At 32.3% G+C, this 21,406-nt stretch overlaps 1 protein-coding gene across 1 annotated transcript in view; it reads left to right on the top strand.

Moving 5' to 3' along the window:
• Positions 1-21,148, top strand: part of LOC108546434 (tRNA dimethylallyltransferase, mitochondrial) — a 41,528-nt gene extending 20,380 nt beyond the window's left edge. The window contains exons 2-5 of the mRNA XM_017898498.1: positions 19,156-19,252; positions 20,499-20,612; positions 20,730-20,915; positions 21,006-21,148. Of these exons, the coding sequence (XP_017753987.1) occupies positions 19,156-19,252; positions 20,499-20,612; positions 20,730-20,915; positions 21,006-21,131 (523 nt within the window). The 3' untranslated portion in view covers positions 21,132-21,148. The remainder of the gene's footprint in view (positions 1-19,155; positions 19,253-20,498; positions 20,613-20,729; positions 20,916-21,005) is intronic.
• Positions 21,149-21,406: the final 258 nt, after the last annotated feature.

The following is a 21,406-nucleotide window of genomic DNA, read 5'->3' as shown; positions in this document are numbered from 1 at the left end:
GTCGTACCACACGGGTAGGAATTCATTTACAATGTCCGCCGAGAACGGCAAAATTTTGGGTAGAGATGCGCCCTCTGTGTCAGAAAAGCAAACTGTGTTGAGCGCTTATATGCGCCTTCCGTGTCACAAAAGCAAAATTTCTGAGCGCGTATATGCGCCCACAGTAGCCAAGGGGTTAAGGGAGGTCGAGACTTCACCAAGAACTAGCGAGCAAGTCCTCGAACCTCCTTCAAAATTCCTCCTAGGAATCCATCTATTGGCGAGGGTGAGAACTTGGTCGCTACACCCTCTTCAATATAGCCTTCGACTTCCTCATCTTTATTTCCCGTATTATCACAATTTCAGCACCCTTGTATTATTACGTGTTAATAAATCACTGCCAAACGAAAGCTATTAGCATTTAAAGTAACTGAAAATTTCAGTGACGATCGATCAGCTGAATAAATGAAGAAACTCGTTACTTTTCGAGCAAACCTCCAAACAAATATTCTATTCTCACCCCAAAGCTTCAACCCCTTCGGCTGTTCCCTTCTACTCTCATCCACGTGTGTTTTTCTATGGCAGTTCTATCAGGCGAACAAAATCTGCAACTCTTCGATCGTTCGATCGACGCTTAATTCCTTTTGCTGACAATTATCGCTAATTATCGCCGGCCGCGTTAGGTTCCTACGTGCGTGCACAGAGTGAGCGGTGCATCGCGCCGCTGCACCAGCAGCTATGCAAATTACGCCGTCAGGCCAATTTGCAGTCGGCTCGCTACGGCACGTGCAATGCGCGGTACGCAACGTGGAAGCAGTCAGGGGGTTCCGACTGAATTACATTGACGTTCTCGAAGGAGTTCATGGGAACTAGAGACTGGGGCGTGCATCGTCTACTAGAAGGTTAGCTTCTTCGTGGCCGTGAATCGGTCGCAGCACGACGGCAGTGAATGATAGAGAATCATTTCTGGTGTGAATTATGTTTTGTTGGTGGAGGTACAGGATTGCTTGATATATTTGATATTTATTTTTTGATTTTTGTTTTTTTTTGAAGGGAGGAGTCTTTATCGGAATGATTTTATTGTCTAATTTATGCCTGTTATAGATTTGACGATATTCGGACAGAATTAATTTTTATTGCGTTGAAAATTGGTCATGTTGGAGCTTGATGAGTCAAAATTGAAAATATGTCCTAAATCGATGTACACTGGTCCAGGAAATTAATTAAATTTACATTTTTCCATCTTTTCTATGCAAGATTGTGTGATGTACAAATTGGAGACTGTGAAAAGTATTATGAACGAAAAATTCACCCGATATCGAATCATTTATTTTCTGTAACGATGTTATTATCCTAATAGCATTTAATATCAATTTACATAATACATATCAATAAAATTTCTTAATTGATAGCACTTTTATTTATAATATTCTACCTATTATGGTATGAATAGACCCAAGGAGTAAATAGAGAAATAAAATTATTTAATAGCAGGAAAAGAATCCATCATAGTTTTTCCATAGTCCACCTTACAAAATTTTCTATAGATCTCTGCCATACATTATATTTGAGCTAGATTTTTATTTAGACTACATTAACCTTATAATTTAAATTGAAATTTAGAATCCACAAAATAAAATTCTAACCAATTAATCTTTCCCCAAATAATCTAACTCAATTTAAATTTACACAATTAACATCCCCCAAAAAATGTATAATTAAATCTAAGGAGTAAATAGAGAAATAAAATTATTTAATAACAGGAAAAGAATCCATCACAGTTTTTCCATAGTCCACCTTACAATATTTTCTACAGTTCTCTGTCATCCATTATATTTGAGTTAGATTGTTATTTAGATTATATTAATCTTATAATTTAAATTGCAATTTAGAATCCACAAAATAAAATTCTAACCAATTTATCTTTCTTCAAATAATCTAACCCAATTATCACATTTTCTATGGTGCCAATAAATGCTTCAAACTTACAAAATTAATATCCCCCCAAAAATGTATGAATAGATCTAAGGAGTAAATAGAGAAATAAAATTATTTAATAGCAGGAAAAGAATCCACCATAGTTTTTCCATAGTCCACCTTACAAAATTTTCTATAGTTCTCTGCCATACATTATATTTGAGCTAGATTTTTATTTAGACTACATTAACCTTATAATTTAAATTGAAATTTAGAATCCACAAAATAAAATTCTAACCAATTAATCTTTCCCCAAATAATCTAACTCAATTTAAATTTACACAATTAACATCCCCCAAAAAATGTATAATTAAATCTAAGGAGTAAATAGAGAAATAAAATTATTTAATAACAGGAAAAGAATCCATCACAGTTTTTCCATAGTCCACCTTACAATATTTTCTACAGTTCTCTGTCATCCATTATATTTGAGTTAGATTGTTATTTAGATTATATTAATCTTATAATTTAAATTGCAATTTAGAATCCACAAAATAAAATTCTAACCAATTTATCTTTCTTCAAATAATCTAACCCAATTATCACATTTTCTATGGTGCCAATAAATGCTTCAAACTTACAAAATTAATATCCCCCCAAAAATGTATGAATAGATCTAAGGAGTAAATAGAGAAATAAAATTATTTAATAGCAGGAAAAGAATCCACCATAGTTTTTCCATAGTCCACCTTACAAATTCTCTGTCATCCGTTGTATTTGAGTTAGATTTTTATTTAGACTCTATTAAATTTGTAATTGAAATTACAATTTAGAATCCACAAAATAAAATTCTAACCAATTAATCTTTCTTCAAATAATCTAACCCAATTATCACATTTCCTATGGTACCAATAAATGCTTCAAACTTGCAAAAATTAACATCCCCCACAAAATATTCAACTAATTACGGTATTTAATCAATCTCCATTCTCAACTATTAAAGCCTATTACAACTTTACAAAATACAGGTTTACAATTTAAAAAGCAAGACAGAATTGCAAAATTGCAGAATACTCCAGGAAGTAATAAAAGCATGGAAATATTCAAAAACACACTGTAGAATGTAGAAATATGAAAAAGGAGGAGGTGGTAACGGTGTCGTGTAAGAGTCACGTGCTATAAATTTCTTCATGGCCCACAAGCTTGACAATTTTGCACCCGTAACAAGGAACAAGTTCATTATATTTCGCGCTTGTAACGAGAAACAGGCTTGCATCGAAATATCTCCGCGACGATTATATCTCATACAATTATCGTCTCTTCTCTTTTTGCTTTCTTTCCCCTCTTCACGTCTTGTAGACTCTGCCATGGTTTCGCTCCTACTTACGTAGCTCGATACTCGCACATTTCTGCAAGTAGCATGTCTCGTATTATGCAAATGCTCCTGTTCGCCGGCTCTGCCCGCTCGGCTTCTGCCGGATGTGACGTCAGTCCCTGGAACATCAAAGTTTCAGAAGGCAGGTGTGATTAATATAGCGTACCGATACGAAAGCGGCGCGACTGGTTAATTACGCGAAAGTTTTACGACACTGAATCCACTATATCCGCGAAATTTTCGAACATTTGCCCCGGCTATTGTTTCATTTACTCGCGATCTTTTGCGCCTTTGAAATTCCCTGGGGCACCATTTTTAAGTGTATAGTAGTCATTGGTGCAATAATTTAATAAGATTCGACGCCATTGGTCGTGATTATTGTTTCCTTTCTGTGATGATTTTTTCTTTTTCTCTTTTAGAAGTTCGTTCAGTACTATTTTTATTATGTGAAAGTTTTACGACACTGAATTCACCATATATGCGAAATTTTCTGTTATTCATCGTGGATATTGTAATATTTATTTTGTGCCTTTGAAAATCCCTGGGGCACCATTTTCAAACGTGTAGTAGTCATTGATGCAATAATTTAATAATTATTATTGTGATTATTGTCTCCTCTGTACGATAATTTTTCCTATTTCTCTTTTAGGAATTCGTCGAGTATTATTTTTATTACGACACTGAATCTACCATATTCGCCAAATTTTCTATCATTCATCGTGAATATTGTATCATTTATTTTGTGCTTTTGAAAAACCCTGGGGTACCATTTTCAAACGTATAGTAGTCATTGATGCAATTTTGTAATTTTTTTTTTCTAATTCTTTTTTGTTATTTTACCTTTGTACAATAATTTTTCCTTTTCCTCTTTTATTTCTTTAATTATTAAATTAATTATTTTCAAAATGCTACGAGCGAGCTTTTTGGAAATTTATACGGTACCGTTTTTAAGAGTGAGATATTTATTATCGTAATATTTTGATATAATACTCCTAATCATAGTTATCGTTCCCTTTGTATATTAATTTCCTTTTCTGAAAATTCGTCCGGTAGGATTTTTAAAAATCTTTCAAGACAAGGTACTCTCTGATGTAATGATTTGATGAAGTAATCTTGATTAGATATTATGACGGATAGTTGCATCATCGTTTGTACAGTTTGTGATTTGAATGTATATAGACACAGATGTTCTGAAATTTGAAAGTTCGATATAATATTTCTATAAGAAGATCGACAGATTTAGAGTGCGATCTATGTCGCTGAATTTGTAATATTGTACATATGAAATATATTTGATCACGCGTTTGCTTCGTATCGGATGTATAAGTATTCCTGTAGGTCAACGTAATTGACGTTATGTCACCTATTGAAAATGGTGATTAGACTTTATATGACGAGACATTATTCATGGGCATATCCAAGAAACGATTAACTAGAAGTATACCTCATTTACCTTATTAAGTGTGTTTCGAAATACACAGGGAGGGTATTAATAACATTATTCAGGCTGGTTTAAAAAGCTGGAGCTGGCATTGAATTCGCTGAAATTATATGTCAAAGAATTTAAATGGAACGTTGTACGAGTTTAATATCTCCTGCGTGTACCTTTAATAATTCAATTAATAATTCTATACAGGGCGCATGTTGCAACTGGGCCAGGTTATCTCTTTGTTTCAGCAGAAAATTGGAAAAAATTATACAGAAAAGTTTTGTACTGCTTAATAAGCCTTGTCGTAAAATGCAAATGCATCCATGTAATTGCAAGATGCAACTGCTCTTTTTCTTTTCATTATGAGGCCATTGAAAAGTCAATATCTCATGAGGCAGTTTTTTTCTTTTTTAATATTTATTATGAGGAAGTTATTATAGTAAATACTCTCATAATTTTCGCATGTTTTAAATGACAGGAATAATTATTAAACGACAATGCCTCGATTACTTATGCACTGTAATAATTACAATAATTAATTGTACAATTTTACTATGATACTAGGTACAGCACTAGGAAATATTTCTTTTAATTTAATATTTCTAAGTTATTACTAATATTTCTCTTTCTTATTAGCTATTGCAACTATCGTTTCGCAATTTTTAAAATTCCAATTTTCAAAATTCCAGAGAGACAATTAAACGACAATGCTTCGATTACTTATGCACTGTAATAATTACAATAATTAATTGTACAATTTTGCTATGATACTAGGTACAGCACTAGGAAATATTTCTTTTAATTTAATACTTCTAAGTTATTACTAATATTTCTCTTTCTTATTAACTATTACAACTATCGTTCCACAATTTTCAAAATTCCAAAAAGACAAAAATTCACAAAATTCTTGTAGATCAATTTCAACTTCATCAGTAGACATTTCTCAAGATGAGAAATTTTTCCATGTACAACTCATTATACTTTTCATTTCGAGGAAGTTATTATAGTAAATACTCTTATAATTTTTCCATGTTTTAAATAACAGGAATAATTATTAAACGACAATGCCTCGATTACTTATGCACTGTAATAATTACAATAATTATACAATTATGCCATGATACTAAATACAACACTAGGAAATATTTCTTTTAATTTACTTATAATTTATTACTAATATTTCTCTTTCTTATTAACTATTGCAACTATCGTTTCGCAATTTTTAAAATTCCAATTTTCAAAATTCCAAGGAGCCAAAAATCTACAAAATTCTCATAGATCAATTTCAATTTCCTCGGTAGAAATTTCCCAAGATGAAAAATTTTTCCATGTACAACTCATTACACTTTTCATTACGATGAAGTTATTATAGCAATTACTCTCATAATTTTCGCATGTTTTAAATGACAGGAGTAATTATTAAACGACAATACCTCGATTACTTATGAACTCTAACAATTACAATAATCAATTATACAATTATGCCATGATACTAAATACAACACTAGGAAATTACAACTATCGTTTCGCAATTTTCCAAATTCCAATTTAAGAGACAAAAATCGACAAAATTCTCGTAGGTCGATTTCAACTTCCTCAACAAAAATTTTGCAGTATGAAAAATTTGTCCAAATACAACTCATTATACTTTACACACACGTATAGAGACTTCCATTGAAATAAAAACTGCTAGGTCAAAAAATTTCTTTGAAATACATCCTTTGGAATATTTTTGCGATCTACTGTACCTGCTATATCTCGAATCACTTATTTCATACGAACAACGAAATACGGATTTTCCCGACGCATTCCTGAAACTCGCACTTCTCCGTATTCCCTGTTTTCCATCCGCGTACGAAGAAAAAGCAAACTCGCCGATCGGGAATGAATACTCACGACGTTACCTTGTTTCTCGCGAATCCGATAGGTTCTCGGTTATGCCTCAATGCCACGTAACTTGTATTTATATGCAAATTAAATACCTTTCGTTCATTACGAATGGCTTCGTTAATTATGATACTCCTGCTAATCGGGATAAGATATTGATAACGGCTGACACGTGGAGAGGAAGGCGTCTCGCGACGCGCGAGGAATTTTGATGATCGATCGCGAGCCACCGACCATAACTCGTGGAAAAACCGGAAAATAACCGGCTCTCGAGCCACATTCGATTTTTTTTTTTTCTTTTATTTATTTATTTTTGCTTTCCTTTTTGCACGTCTCTCGAGGATCGCCGCTGTCGCGTTTAATGAATCGATCGATGCTTTTTATAATTCCTTCGCATTTTTCTTCACAAGTTTTTTCCCTTTTTCACCGTTTTATTTCTTATCGTTTTGATGTTAATGGCAATTATTGAAAGATATCGGAGGGACGTTAATGAGGTTGGTTTAAGGTTTATCTGTGCCAGTAATGAACGTTGTAGGGTGTTTTTCTCTCTCTCTCTCTCTGGTATTTTTTGGCAGATGTTTTGGCAGATTCTCGAGGTATTTCGTTCGAGTGACTGATAATTATTATCTACTGGTAGAATTTGTTCTTTCGGTTCGAGAGCAGACGGATACAAGATCGACATCTCGGATATGATATTTGTATCGTTTGGTAATTAATTGTGTCTGGTCACGCACTTGTTCTGGATTCGAATAGGCGATTTGATACGAGTCTTTCTTTTATTCCCTGATAGCTGGAATTGATACGCAATCATGGATAGCTGTATTACTACCGCAATTTCGCTTAATATTTATGTTTATTTGTTAATTTATTGCGAAATTTGTGCACCCACGTATTGTTACAATTAACGTAGCATTGCGTGATTTCGTACTTAATTCGCGTGTTTCGTATTGGAGCAAATGTAAAGAAAATGGCTTGCACTTGTTAAACTCGTTTTGAAAATCAGTATGATATGCGAATTTGAAATGGAAATTTTCGAAAATTGGATAAACTGGATTATCATTTATTAAGCAGTGGCGTGAAATAAATAAAATAAGTAAATGTGTGAAAGCATTAAAATTCATGTAAAAATACATGGATTTATAATTCCAAATTTCCGAGTTTCCAGACTTTAAATAATAATACTGAAATTTAAATACTTGAGTAACTGAAAATTCGTGAATTTTCGAACTCTGAACTATGAATATTTGAAAATTGATGATTTAAAAATTTTTAAGTCTGGAAATTCGGAAATTTTGAATTTAACGAAAAATTAAATAATAATACTGAAATTTAAATACTTAAAAACTGAAAATTCGAGAATTTCAGAACTGTGAAGTATGAATATTTGAGAATTGAAGAATTACAAATTTTTAAATCTGGAAACTCGAAAATTTGGAATTTAACGAAAATTAAATAATAATACTGAAATTTAAATGCTTGAAAACTGAAAATTCAAGAATTTCAGGACTGTGAAGTACGAATATTTGAAATTTGAAGGATTAAAAATTTTAATTTTCGTTAAATACTAATTATCATTAATTTTATTAGTGTTTTCAGTTCATGTGTTTTCGCTTCTTTTCTGTACAATCTTCCCTTTAAATCGTGTAACTGTCGTAGTATCGCGATTGTAGTATATTCTAGGATAAAACAGCGAAACGAAGTTCGAATTGGCAGGATTATGTAAATCGTAAGAGTGTGGCAAAATGACACACGATGCAATCGTGTGAAGCGGCGCGTGTAAAATTTCATTAGCGGCAATGGGAAAAATTTATCGAGTTAATCTATAGCTATCAATCGAACAGCAATTTCCACTCAACCGGAAAGGGCTTGCAAGGCGGAGAAATTCATCTTGTCATGTACGATACACATTAACCATAGTCGACTTGTCAACTTTCGCTGATACATTGTATAATGCAGCATACCCACTATCCAAGAAAAGAATCTTCCGCAAAAGAAACTATAAGCCTCCGATTTTTACACGAAAAGGCAATTTACACGATGAAAGAAATCGAACTGGGGGGTAATTTTGCACGAGAAATAAACGATAATTGCAAAAAGCAACCATTCCATATGACCTTCCCTCTTCCAAGGAATTAATTTAATTACTTAAAAAAACAGTCGAAACGAAGAACGTTTTATAAACATAACATTTTTAATATTCTCGTATCCATGTAAGTAAGTATCTGTGAAATCAACGTTAAATTAATATCATTGAGAAAAAGAAATGTTAATTCATTTTTTTTATTTTTCCCATAAAAAATTATTTGCCTGTTAATTAAATTGCTATGTCACAGATTTATACCTGCTCGAAATAAAGGCCGTAAAAAATTCTAGGTTTTTCTCGTATTTCCTTCATGAAGTATCATTAATCTCTTAATTAAATTCTTCTTCGCTGCGGAATTAATGGCTTACCAACACGAATATCACAATATGCATCCTATCCTATCGAACGTAATTTGCTCCTAACAAGTCTCATTAAACAAATTCTCTATTCAATATCACGTACGACTACGAGCAAACAACACCGAGAATACGAATAATTAATATTCCACGACTTCCCTTCGATTACTGAAAATTAAACGAAACCTGTGGACATTCGTTAGACGTAATCGAGAAAAGCACCACGATACGCTTGCTCGGGAACACTAAGCAACAGGTACGAAAGCGATTTACGTCTGGTGAACCTGATAACCCGAAATGCTCGAGAAAGCAGCAAATGATATTCACGGCTGCCTGGCAACAAGTAGTAAAAATAGTTCGAGTTCGGTTAAGTATTTGTGATAATGATTACTGTCACTAGTCGTTATCTTAATTACTTTTGCCACTGCTACCACCGTTGCGGCGGTCGCCATTATCGCACCTGCCATTGGCACCCAGGGATTATGGTCGCCGTTGCAAGAATGTTGGCGCATTTCTGATCGATCTCGATCGCATCGACGATGAATCAATGTCATGATTAGCGCCCGTTCGCTCGTACGATAATCGCGAGATCGATAAATAGATCGTGTCATTGATTGGAAATCGGAATCACGACACGTGCATCAGATCGTGGAAAGTTAACGCGATCTTTGGAGATAACGCGAAGAGGTATGGGAAGAAGGAAAAAGGATTGGAGAGTCTGTAATTCGAAGTTTGTCACACGATTGTGATTTTTTGGGGGATTTTTTGAGTTAGTTTGAAATTTATTGGATCACAAGTTGAAGAATTAATTTTGTTTTAGAATTAAAATTTACTGTGGAGGCTTTTTGGAGATTGTATTGGGAACAGTAGGGTGATATTGTTCAAATAGGGAATTTTTGGGTAAGAAAATTTTTATTTCTTCATATATTCCTAATTATTTATAGGTTTTCGTTTATAGTTTGAAATTTATTGGATGACAAGTTGAAGAATTAATTTTGTTTTAGAATTGAAAGTGTTAATTTACTGTGGAGGCTTTTTGAAGATTGTATTAGGAACAGTAGGGTGATATTATGGTTCAAGTAGGGAATTTTTGGGTAAGAAAATTTTTATTTCTTCACACATTCATAATTATTTATAGGTTTTCATTTACAGCTTGAAATTTATTGGATTACATGTTGAAGAATTAATTTATTTCAATATTATTAATTTTTTAGAATTAGAAGTGTTAATTTACTGTGATAGGGCGATTAGGGTGATATTATTGTTCAAATAGGGGAATTTTTAGTAAAAAAATTTTTATTTCTTCATACATTCCTAATTGTTTATAAGTTTTCATTTACAGTTTGAAATTTATTGGATTACAGGTTGAAGAATTAATTTTGTTTTAGAATTGGAAGTGTTAATTTACTGTGTAGGCTTTTTGGAGATTGTATTAATAACAGTAGGGTGATATTATTGTTCAAATAGGGGAATTTTTGGGTAAGAAAGTTTTTATTTCTTCATACAATCCGAATTATTTATAGTTTTCTATTTTTACTAATTTTTTTTTAGTGTTTAATGTTTAATAATATTCTATTTGTGTAAAACAAATACCCTTCTCTTAATATTTGAATAGCGAATCAATAGAACACTGCAAAATTTGGATAGTAAAATAATTAAATAGTCAAAGATAATAAATGAAATAGTAAATTAAATAATTGATATTCTGCTGTAATTTTTAGAATGAAATCATTCAATTTCTATAGATATTACTAATTCTATAGCAATTAATAGCAACCCTGGTAACTATACTGGTAGATTAATAAGCAGCTAAAATAGAATTTTGTAAATATAGATATACAATCATATAATTTCCAAAATATATGGTATTACATAAAATTGTCGATCTCTATTCAGATGTTGATACGATTTTAAATATTTAATCAAGTCGTTGTATTAAGTATCGAAATGATGTATGGTAGGCCAATATGCATTAATTCGCTTTTTTTTTTATCATTATTAGGGTGCCTATAGAAAATTCCTTATTTAATTAAATTAGTTTTTTATTCAACTCGATATAACTCGATATAATTTAACAAGCTTTATTTCAATTTCTAAATTAATTTAATTTATCATTGATCTAATTTAATAAACAGAATAATAATTTCATTAAAATTTTTGCAGGAAGAATTTTTTTAATTTAATAATTCAAATTAAAATAAATATACAGTTTGTAAGATTAATAAATTTTATAATTAATTTTATTTATTATATATATATTAATAATATTTATAATTTAATTTTTAATATATTTAATTTAATTATATTAATAATTTTATGAATACGAGATATTATACGTGAAAGAATTTATCAAGGAATACATACTAATTTTATTATAAATTTTTTAAAATTTGGAATAATTTTATTTATTATTTCAGAATTATTTTTATTTATTTCTTTTTTTTGATCATATTTTCATATATATATTTCACCTTCAATTGAAATTGGAATTAATTGACCATTCGAGAGGTGAGTCTAAATCACCGTTTAATCAAATTCCGAAGATCCATGTTAATTAACATATCGAATCTAAAATAACCTAAGATTGCACGGAATGTCGAAATAAAATAATTTCAAGTCTTAATTTATACCCGATTCCTTATTTACTGTTTCAAAAATATCCTCGACGTAACAGCAGCAAGTGTTTAAATTGCTATTTCTCTGTTACGAAAATAATCGAGTGCAAAGGGTTAATATAGGTGGTGGAAATAAAGTAATAGTAACGATGATATCGGAGAAGAAAATCCAAGGAAAAATCGAGAAAATAAATGTTAATTATAGTAAAATCTTGATACCTAAATTTTTGTTCTCTGAATTTTCTATCGTTCAGAGTCTACGATATTCCATTTTGCGTGTAAATTCATTTGACAAGTAAATATTTCAATTTAATTGAAATTTCATGCATACGTTATCACTGGTGAAAAGTCTCTCCATGCTGAACTTATCGAACAACTGAGCAAATCAGACTCCCTGAAGCCACGAAATAAAGAACACAAGACGTCCAACAAAAGATCATTATAACTGAATATCGCTTTCATATTAATTTTCAAAATTGACCAGGTTATTTTCGGTGTAATGGAAGAAAGAATATCGCTGACGTACGAAGTACATCGATGAAAAATGAGCGTCGAAAAAGAATTAACTTTTCATCTCACTTTTCTAATGGCGTCATTAATCTTCGTTTGTAACATAGTACCGTATTTTTAGTGTCAAAGAAGGTAGGTAGATGTATTTCCGACCAACACATTGTGCGGTATGGTAATAAAATATGATGTTAATGTGCCTCGCTATGGCCGTCTAAAAATACAGATTTCGTGAACTCTGTCTATTAAATATTGATTACGAAGAGATAATTCATCGTGTGTCCTTGCGAGAAGAAATATCTCTCCAGGATGTTTCCATATAAAAAGCAGTTGCTTTTAATATAACAAAATGAAAAATAATGTGTGATCTCAAGGAAGTTAGAGAAAGAGGAATAAAATTCATTGGGGGAGCTGTTAAGAGGTATTAGCAATTTTTAACGTCGTTTTCGACGGTACATAAAGTTGTAAAGATTTTCAGGTAGTAATTAGGAGACTATGATTTGCTCGATAAATGACCAAATTTGCATTTCTGTAAATTTGGAACGTTGTGTGAGTAGTGTAATTCAGCTTAATTAGTGATGCGAGTTTTTAAATATTATCTTTTGACACTGTGTAACGAGATGATAATTTTGTTAATTATGCAAATGGTAGTTCATTAGATTTTTTATTTGATGAACGTAATTTTTGATATCTGGAAAGTAAGAATATTTATTTCGATATTATTAATATTATTAACCCCTTTGTTAATGAAGGTTAAAAATTTTGCTTTGCTTAACAAATTTTTACATGATGTAATTGCACTTAAAATTGTAATATTAATCTGAGTATTCTATTTATATTTATTATATCTATTTAAGAGTCATTATATTTATATTTATTTGACAGGACTCGAATTAAAAATTATTTTAAGGGGTATGAAACCAATAATCTGTATGTATAGGTATTCATAGCTAGTGGTCTAGAAAAAGAACAGAATTTTACAACAAATTAGAAGAAAAAAATTCCTGTCATTTCATATTCTCTATTTCTTAAATAGAGAATTGCAGAATTGCAGAATTCTAACCTGAGACACTTGGAATAAAAAAAAAAAATTTCTCATATCCACTGTCGCTATTTTGATCAGCATAGACCATACAATACATAGAGTTTAAAAATCCTTAACCTCTAACCCCCACTACATATGACACAAAAATCCCCCAAAATCCCCCAAAATCCCTACAATTCCTCAAATACACAGAACTCAATAATCGCAAACAATTCTCATTCCAAGTCAGCGAATAATATAACAAAAATTCTATCCTGATATACCTAAAATGAAGACTCGCAATATTAACCCTTTGCACTCGAGAGACGCCCTTCAGTCGCCATTTGATAAAATTTCGAAACTCGATATTAATTAATATACCAAATTTTAAATAATATAGCATTCTGCGAGATATTGCAATTAAATAATTGTACGCGTTAATTATTATACGATTTCTTATTTATTGTTCATAAAATATCATCAGCTTTATAGCAGAAAATTTTTCATCTCGTACCCTTCTTTAACCAAAAAATTGTAGTGCGTAAAGGGTTAAAAAAGAAAGACAATGATTTCTCCTACTCACTATACATATATTACCATTCCCTACTTTCTCAACACGCGACACACGATCTTCAAAGTACCTAAGAAATCCTCACCTCTGCCCAACACAACGTCGCTATGTACGCGTAACAAGAGGATCCTCGGGAACCTCAAAAATCCCCACTCCCGAACGCGCACAGTCACGCATAGCGTACTCGTGATTTAAATCCTTGGAGCTGTGAAATGCAGAACATAACCGAGCAATAAACCCGTGTAGACGAAGTTAGCACGGGTGGTCTATTGACACCCGTAAACCGTTCACGTAATAGGCGTGCGTGCACGTGCACACCCACACCACCGTTAGGCTCTGATTTCTATTCGCAGGTACATATTTGGCATTGACACGTGTGCGGCCAAGTGAGCCGTGGCCGCGGCTTCCACTTTTCCCGCCACGTAAGCTTGGCCTCGCCTCGCCCGCTATCGCTATCCAGTCGTGATAACGCGACTGGCAGAATGCAGCGTCTCTCGTGAACGCGATCGCCACTCGAGAAGGTGAAGGGACGTACTCGCGGCGGTTCAAAGACGACCGTACTACCCTTCTCACTTATCTACCGAGCTGCTGCTGTTGCAATTGACCACGAACCAGGATATACGTAGATCCAACAACGCGCGTATCTTTCCGGCCCGCTTACCGGGCACACTAGTGCCCTCTGGCAGCTTCCGCGTCACTTACTACGTGACCGACGGAGCACTCGAGTGTAGCGTATCGCGGGAACGGCAGAGCATTCAAACAAAGCGTTCTTTTCACGGTTTACAAAGTGAAAATAAATTTTAATTTGCAAATGACGACTGTATAATTTATAGTCGCTAATCTATACTCGCTTAATTCAGTCTAATTGAGCAATAATATTTTTAAGCAGGATCAATTATACGCGTTTGCAATACGAATGTCTTTTGAGATCAAGTTTGAACTCCTTTGTCGAGTAAGATCTAACTCTAATTTTTGGGGAAATTACAAGTTTCAGGAATATTATGTTTGTATAATGTTTCAGTATTGTCATTTGTGTTATAAATAACAAAAATGAATAAACTGAAATAATAGGTAATTATGGGGAAAGGGTTAACGCTAGAACTATCGATCTTTAGTGGGCACCTAACTATAACGTGTACAGATTATAGTAATTTCAGCGATACGATGAATATGAGTGAATGTATTGATTACAGTTCTTTCTTAATATGGAGTTGATACCAATTTTATTCTTAAAGCAGGTGTACGTGTTCGGTGATTGCAAAAAGGAAAATTCTGGGACCAGTCATTTTGACTAGGTTGATAGTTCTAGTGTTAAAGAGATGTTGATGTGTAAGTTTTATTTTGGTTATTAGTATTTTAATTAATTAATTGATTATGTACAATATTTTATTTATTGTTTGGAATAGAAGTTTTATATTTTCGATATTGATTCGTTCGTTGACTATTTGTATTTCGAGTGTTCCACGCGTGATTAATAAATTTGCTAAAATTATACGTGTGTCTGAGAAGACTGAGACGTTTATTTCCGTCTGTTTATTTCGAGGCCGAATTGTGACGAATGTGAAAATTCACGTGTGCATGATCTGGATTTTGGTAAGTAGAGCCAAAGATTCAAACATGAGTCATGCAGTACCAATGAATCTCAAGTACTGTGCAGAGCTCGGGAGTTTGCACGCGAGAGGAATGCAGGTCTGATTGGCCATAGTGTAATAGATCCATTTTCTCCGACACAATCGTGAAGATGGGTCACACGAATTTATTGGCTAGAGGTATTACATCTACGAATAGAATTATATAGCAGAGTGTGACGAAGGCAGTGAGTATGATTCATCGAGATGAAATGGAACAGGCTGATAAAGCATTGTCATAGACGTGCAATTAGGGTTAACTATTTAACATAAGATAAAACGAGTGTCATCGTGATTTTACTACTATTTCCTCTGATACTGTTTCACTGTATTTGTTTACTGTAACACTAATACCGTGTCACGATGCTAGTGTTGGCAGCCTAAAGTACTATGCAAACATGAGAAGATAGCTAGTAGGAGGAATGTGGGTTTGATACATCATAATATGCAGATCTACTTTCTCTAACAGAATTATAAATCATAGATCAATGATATTTACAATAATAGTTCACAGGGATTTTTATTTATATTTTGTGTACTTATATAGGGATATTTTATGTTCAAATAGGAATAAAATTTCAAGTAATAAAGTAGGAAACAAATTTGCAGATCTACTTTCTCTAACAGAATTGTAAATCATAGATCAATGATATTTATAATAATAGATTACAGGGATTTTTATTTATATTTTATGTATTTATACAGAGATATTTTATGTACAAATAGGATTAAAACTTCGAGTAATAAAATAGGAAACAATTTTCATAAACGAAAAATATCTCTGATAATAAGTCCTTTTATCACATTTTTATATTTTATTTCTTATTATGATACGATTCTATATGACTGTTGACGTTTATATAATATCGATTATTTAGACTTTCCATTAGTATCATAAATTCAGAAATAAAAAATGACTTTCTAGTTTTAATATCTAGGAACATGATTTTGGCAGATTGGTTTCTCTTCCGAAGAATTTCTTATATATATTAAATTTGAAGAAGACAGTGAATAAAATTAATCGAGATCAAGGTAGTGGTAGAGATAGAAATAATGTTAACTGTTTAATGTTAGATAAAAGGAGTGTCTTATCTTACCAGTATGTCAGAAACATAGATTTCAAAAGCATTAGAGAAGTGCAAACTCTCGAGCTCTACTAAGTATTTTAGTATGGCACTTATCAAGTTAACTTATCTTCAATTTTCTGTTATTTTGTTTATATTGTTAATCTCTTGTGACATAATGACGAGTTTACCTTGTCATGAGTGTTTTATGTTTAAGCCAAGTCCACAATGGCAACTTATAATGCTGGCTATGCTGGTTTATATTTAATTAAAAATTAAATTTCACATATTTTTGCTATTTTTATTTTTTACTGCGAACTGAAGTTACATGTGTTTATTATTAATTACATGAATTATGAAGTAAATGGTGCATTTTTTTAAATATTATAATTTATACTATATACTTAATAATGATTGATTACAATTTTATGCTTTCTCAATACATGTTCCAATTGTTTATAATTAAATTGCATTACTATGAGTTAATTGAAGAAAAATAGTGCAGGATATAGTACAAATAATATTTTAAAAATTTTTATAAATTTTTAATGGGTCATAAGTAATACATAGTAATACTTAGCAATACAAGACTATACAATACAAAGCAATACCAATACAAAGTAATACTTTATACAGCAGTGGTGCAATATTTATATAGTATAGTATAGATATAGTACAAATAATATTTTAAAAATTTTTACAAATTTTTAGTACGTCACAAGTAATACATAGTAATACTTAGCAATACAAGGCTATACAATACAAAGCAATAGCAATACAAAGTAATACTTTATACAGCAGTGGTGCAATATTTATATTCATATTCGTTAATATTTATAATTTATATTTCATTCGTATTCATTAATATTCGTCAAATTGATATTCACAAACTTCTTTTATTTTTCCTCTTTCATATTCGAGTTTCATTTTATCGTAAATTGGATTGAATTAGTAGATACGAATCCGATATTTTCGATTCCGCCGAAGGGAAATTTAATATATCGAATTTAACCTGCTTAACATAAACGAAACATCGTTCATCAGTGAGGATTACGAGATTGATAGACGGTCCGTGAATATTTAACATAACGTGTTCCTCTAGATTGCCCGATAAATTATAGTCATCGATGGTTATTAATTATTTAAAGATCTTCACTTAAATTTATCTTCGTACAGATTTTCTCAATTACTGATATCTTTGCCTTTTGCTTCGGGAATGGTACAACCCCAGGCAACATCTGCACTAATAATAACATAGTATTATTACTCAGGTAAACGGAAACAGCGGTGCAATGGAACTCAGGGTATAATCTTCGTAACACGTACCGACGTTGTTGCAAACTGCCAAAAATTGCCACATTTACGGGGTTTATGATCCTCATTTTTTTCCCGTTATTTAACTTTACAAGTACCTCGAATTGCTAATCTGTTTGACGCTTGCTTGGTTAAATTGTAGTCCATAGTTGTGGGAGAAAAAGAGGGAAAAGAAACACGAAAATTATTCTCAAACATACAGACATACCAAATTACGATATCTTCCTCTGAAATATTCAGAATTCGCCAAAAGATATCTAAAAGAATCAAAATTATCATAAAGAAAGAACAAAAATTTAAAAATATACAAATAAATTGAGAAATATCAGCTAGAAATATTTAGAATTCGTCAAAAGGGTCCAAAAGAATGAAAATTAATTACTACTAAAGAAACAAAAGAACCAAAATTATTCCCAAAATTATTATACACGCATACCAAATCAGGAAATCTCCTCTAAAAATATTCAAAATTCACCAAAACGGGTCTAAACGGAATCTAAAATAATTACTTCTAAAATTAATTATTTCTAAAATTAATTACTTCTAAAAAATAAGCAGGAAAATCAAAATTATTCCGAAATATACACACATACTAAATCAAGAGATCTCTCCTAAAAATATTCAAAACTCCCCAAAAGGGGTTTCAAAAGGGTCCAAAGGGGTCGAAATTAATTACTACCAAAAAAGCAAGAAAACCAAAATTATTCCCAAATATACACACATACCAAATCAGGAAATTTCTCAAAAAAATACTCAGAACACTCTTCAAAAGGGTACAAAAGAAACGAAATTGTTTACCACTAAGAAAGTAAGAAACCGAAATTATCCCAAACCAAGAAATTTTTCCTAAAAATGTTCAGAACCCTCTTCAAAGGGGTACATACTACCAAAAAAGCAAGAAAACCAAAATTATTCCCAAATATACACACATACCAAATCAGAAAATCTCTCCTAAAAATATTCAGAACACTCTTCAAAAGGGTACAAAAGAAACGAAATTGTTTACCACCAAGAAAGTAAGAAACCAAAATTATCCCAAATCAAGAAATTTTTCCTAAAAATGTTCAGAACCCTCTTCAAAGGGGTACAAAGAAACGAAATTGATTACCACCAAGAAAGCAAGAAAACGAATTTTATTCCCAAATATACGCACGTACCACATCTGATAATCTGCCCCAAAGTAGTCAGAACTCGCCAAGAGAGAACTCCGAAAAAGTGCAAATTAATTACTACCAAGAAAGGCAAGGGAAGAACTGGGAAGAAAGCAAGAAAACGAAAATTATTCCCAAATGTACACATACACCAAATTAGGAAATGTCGCTGAGAATCCTTCGCAACCCAATTCCGAAAGAATGCCAGGGTGGAATAAAAACAGCAGATTGATTCGGCGAATGTTTACATTGCAGGTCAGCCGATTACACGCAGGGCATCTTCCAGAGCATCGGCTTCAAGGAGTTCCACGCTTACCTCGTGCTGCCCGAAGAGGAGAGGCGAAAGAAAAAGGTGAGCAGAATCGGCGAACTGCAACGTCGTCACGTTCCTGGCCGCAGCTGCGCGTCATTGTTGCACGACCCAGACGTTTTATATCCGAAGACGAAGATGGGAGACGAGGGAGAGATCGAATCGGAGGGAGAACTTTAAGGGGATGCTCGAGGTTCTTGTTGGATGTTGCGGTTCGAACACCAGGGAATATGTTCCCTCATTTTACCCTTTTTTTTTTCTCCCCATGCATTCCTTCGTCCTCCGAGTGTTTTTCTGTCCAAGGGTTCCCTGACAGACACTTTTGCGGTGCGTTATTTGAATTTCGCGGGATTAATGGGGTGAGCTGTCGAGGAACGGTTGGGTGCCGTTGAAGAGGATTGCGACGCGTTTGCGGAGTTTGCTTTTTTCGAGAAGCTTCCTTTTGTTGTTCATGCAACTCCCTTCTTTTTCCTTTTTCTCTCCTTTCCTTTCTTTTCTTTTGGAGAATGAGATTGTGGGAAGAGAGAGATTATTAAAGATTTTAGACAGTGATCACAGTAAAACGTTGATTATCTGAATTAACTGGGAGAAGTAAAATAAACTATAAATTAGGAAGCTTCCTTTTGTCATAAAACTCCTTTGCTTTTCTTTTTCCTTTTTCCTATTTTTCTGTGGAGAATGTGTTTGTGGGAAGGGAGGAGTTATTAAAGATTTTAGGTAGTGGTTATAGTAGAACCTTGATTATCTGAATTAATTGGGAGACAAATCTGTTTACATAGTTCAGATAGTGTACAAGGAATCATGATGCAAAAATAAAGTAAAAGTAAAAGTTGTTAGGCTACAGAATTATGTATAAGTTAAATTAATTAAGTTTATCTGTGGGAGTATAAAGAAATTTTCAAATGGAAATGTTTTTATTTGAAGAATGTAGAATTACATATCTCATAAGAAAGAACACATCTCTAATATATGTAGACATTTATACTGCATCCATTCCTCCTTGATGATTTACTTACTGTAATACAATATATAACTTCTGTATTCAAATAGTCAATGTTTTACTGCATTTTGTAATTCCCTTTGTGTATTTTTGGCTCGCTTCAGTGATGAAGATTAGGAAAGGATTGATAGAGAAGATACTAAGGCAAAGGTATATGATAGGGAGATATATTATTGCATTACTTTCAATAAATATTTGAATATTTACTGTCATTTAATGTGTGAGGTTTGTGGTATGTTCATGTGTAATAAGTCTTATTCATCTGTAATTAGGAATTTTTGTTTGCAGGGACAGGAATTACTGCAGAAGGGTATCGATGACCTAAAACTAGTTACAAAAAGGTATGCTAGGAAACAGGAAAAGTGGATTATGAATCGCCTAGTTCTACGTAAAGATAGGCAGGTATGAATCAAGATAAAATACTTAATTCTGCAAAATATGTAGTATAGTGTAATGTAGTATGATGTATTTATTAATCATTGTGGAAGTTCGAAAATTTAAGTAACAAAATGATTACAGGTACCACCTATATACGTATTAGATTGCTCTAATACAAATGAATGGAATGATAAGGTATATGAACCAGCTGTAACAATAATCGAAGCTGCACTAAAAGGAGAAAAACCTACACAGAAACCTATAAACGAGGTGGTTACAGAACAGAAATATACTGACAGTAGCAACGAGGAAAATCATTACTGCAAAGTAAATTTCCCTATGGATTTTTAATTTATAACATTGATTTATAGTTGTTCTTTGACTCATATAATTGTAATTGAATTTCTTTCTTGTTAGGTTTGCGATAGAATATTCATTGGAAAACAGTGGGACATTCATATGACTAGCATCAAACATAAAAGAGTTTTGAAAAAGAGAAAGAGGCTGGAAGAACGAGAAAAAACTGATGAGGAGAAACGATGATAGTTACACATATCAAAATGCACTGCTACACTCTATAAAATACTCTAAAAACAATAGTATATTTTATACTGTATACATATATATAAAAAAAATTTGTATTTCTTTATTCAAATTTTTATATAACTACCTCTGTTTTTTATAATTAATAACTAAATGAGAAATGTCGCGGGTAAAACAGGAAACTAATTACTTTCTTACGGTAAGTAAGATTCTTCATAGCTGGCTATTAACTAATGGTACTATGTTACGAATTAGTAGTATCACTTGATGGTAAA

The sequence above is a fragment of the Eufriesea mexicana genome, unplaced genomic scaffold, assembly GCF_001483705.2.
Source record: "Eufriesea mexicana isolate 0111107269 unplaced genomic scaffold, ASM148370v2 scaffold729, whole genome shotgun sequence".
Lineage (NCBI taxonomy): Eukaryota > Metazoa > Arthropoda > Insecta > Hymenoptera > Apidae > Eufriesea > Eufriesea mexicana.
The sequence above is the reverse complement of the archived record's forward strand: the minus strand, read 5'-3'. Positions and strand labels throughout refer to the sequence as shown.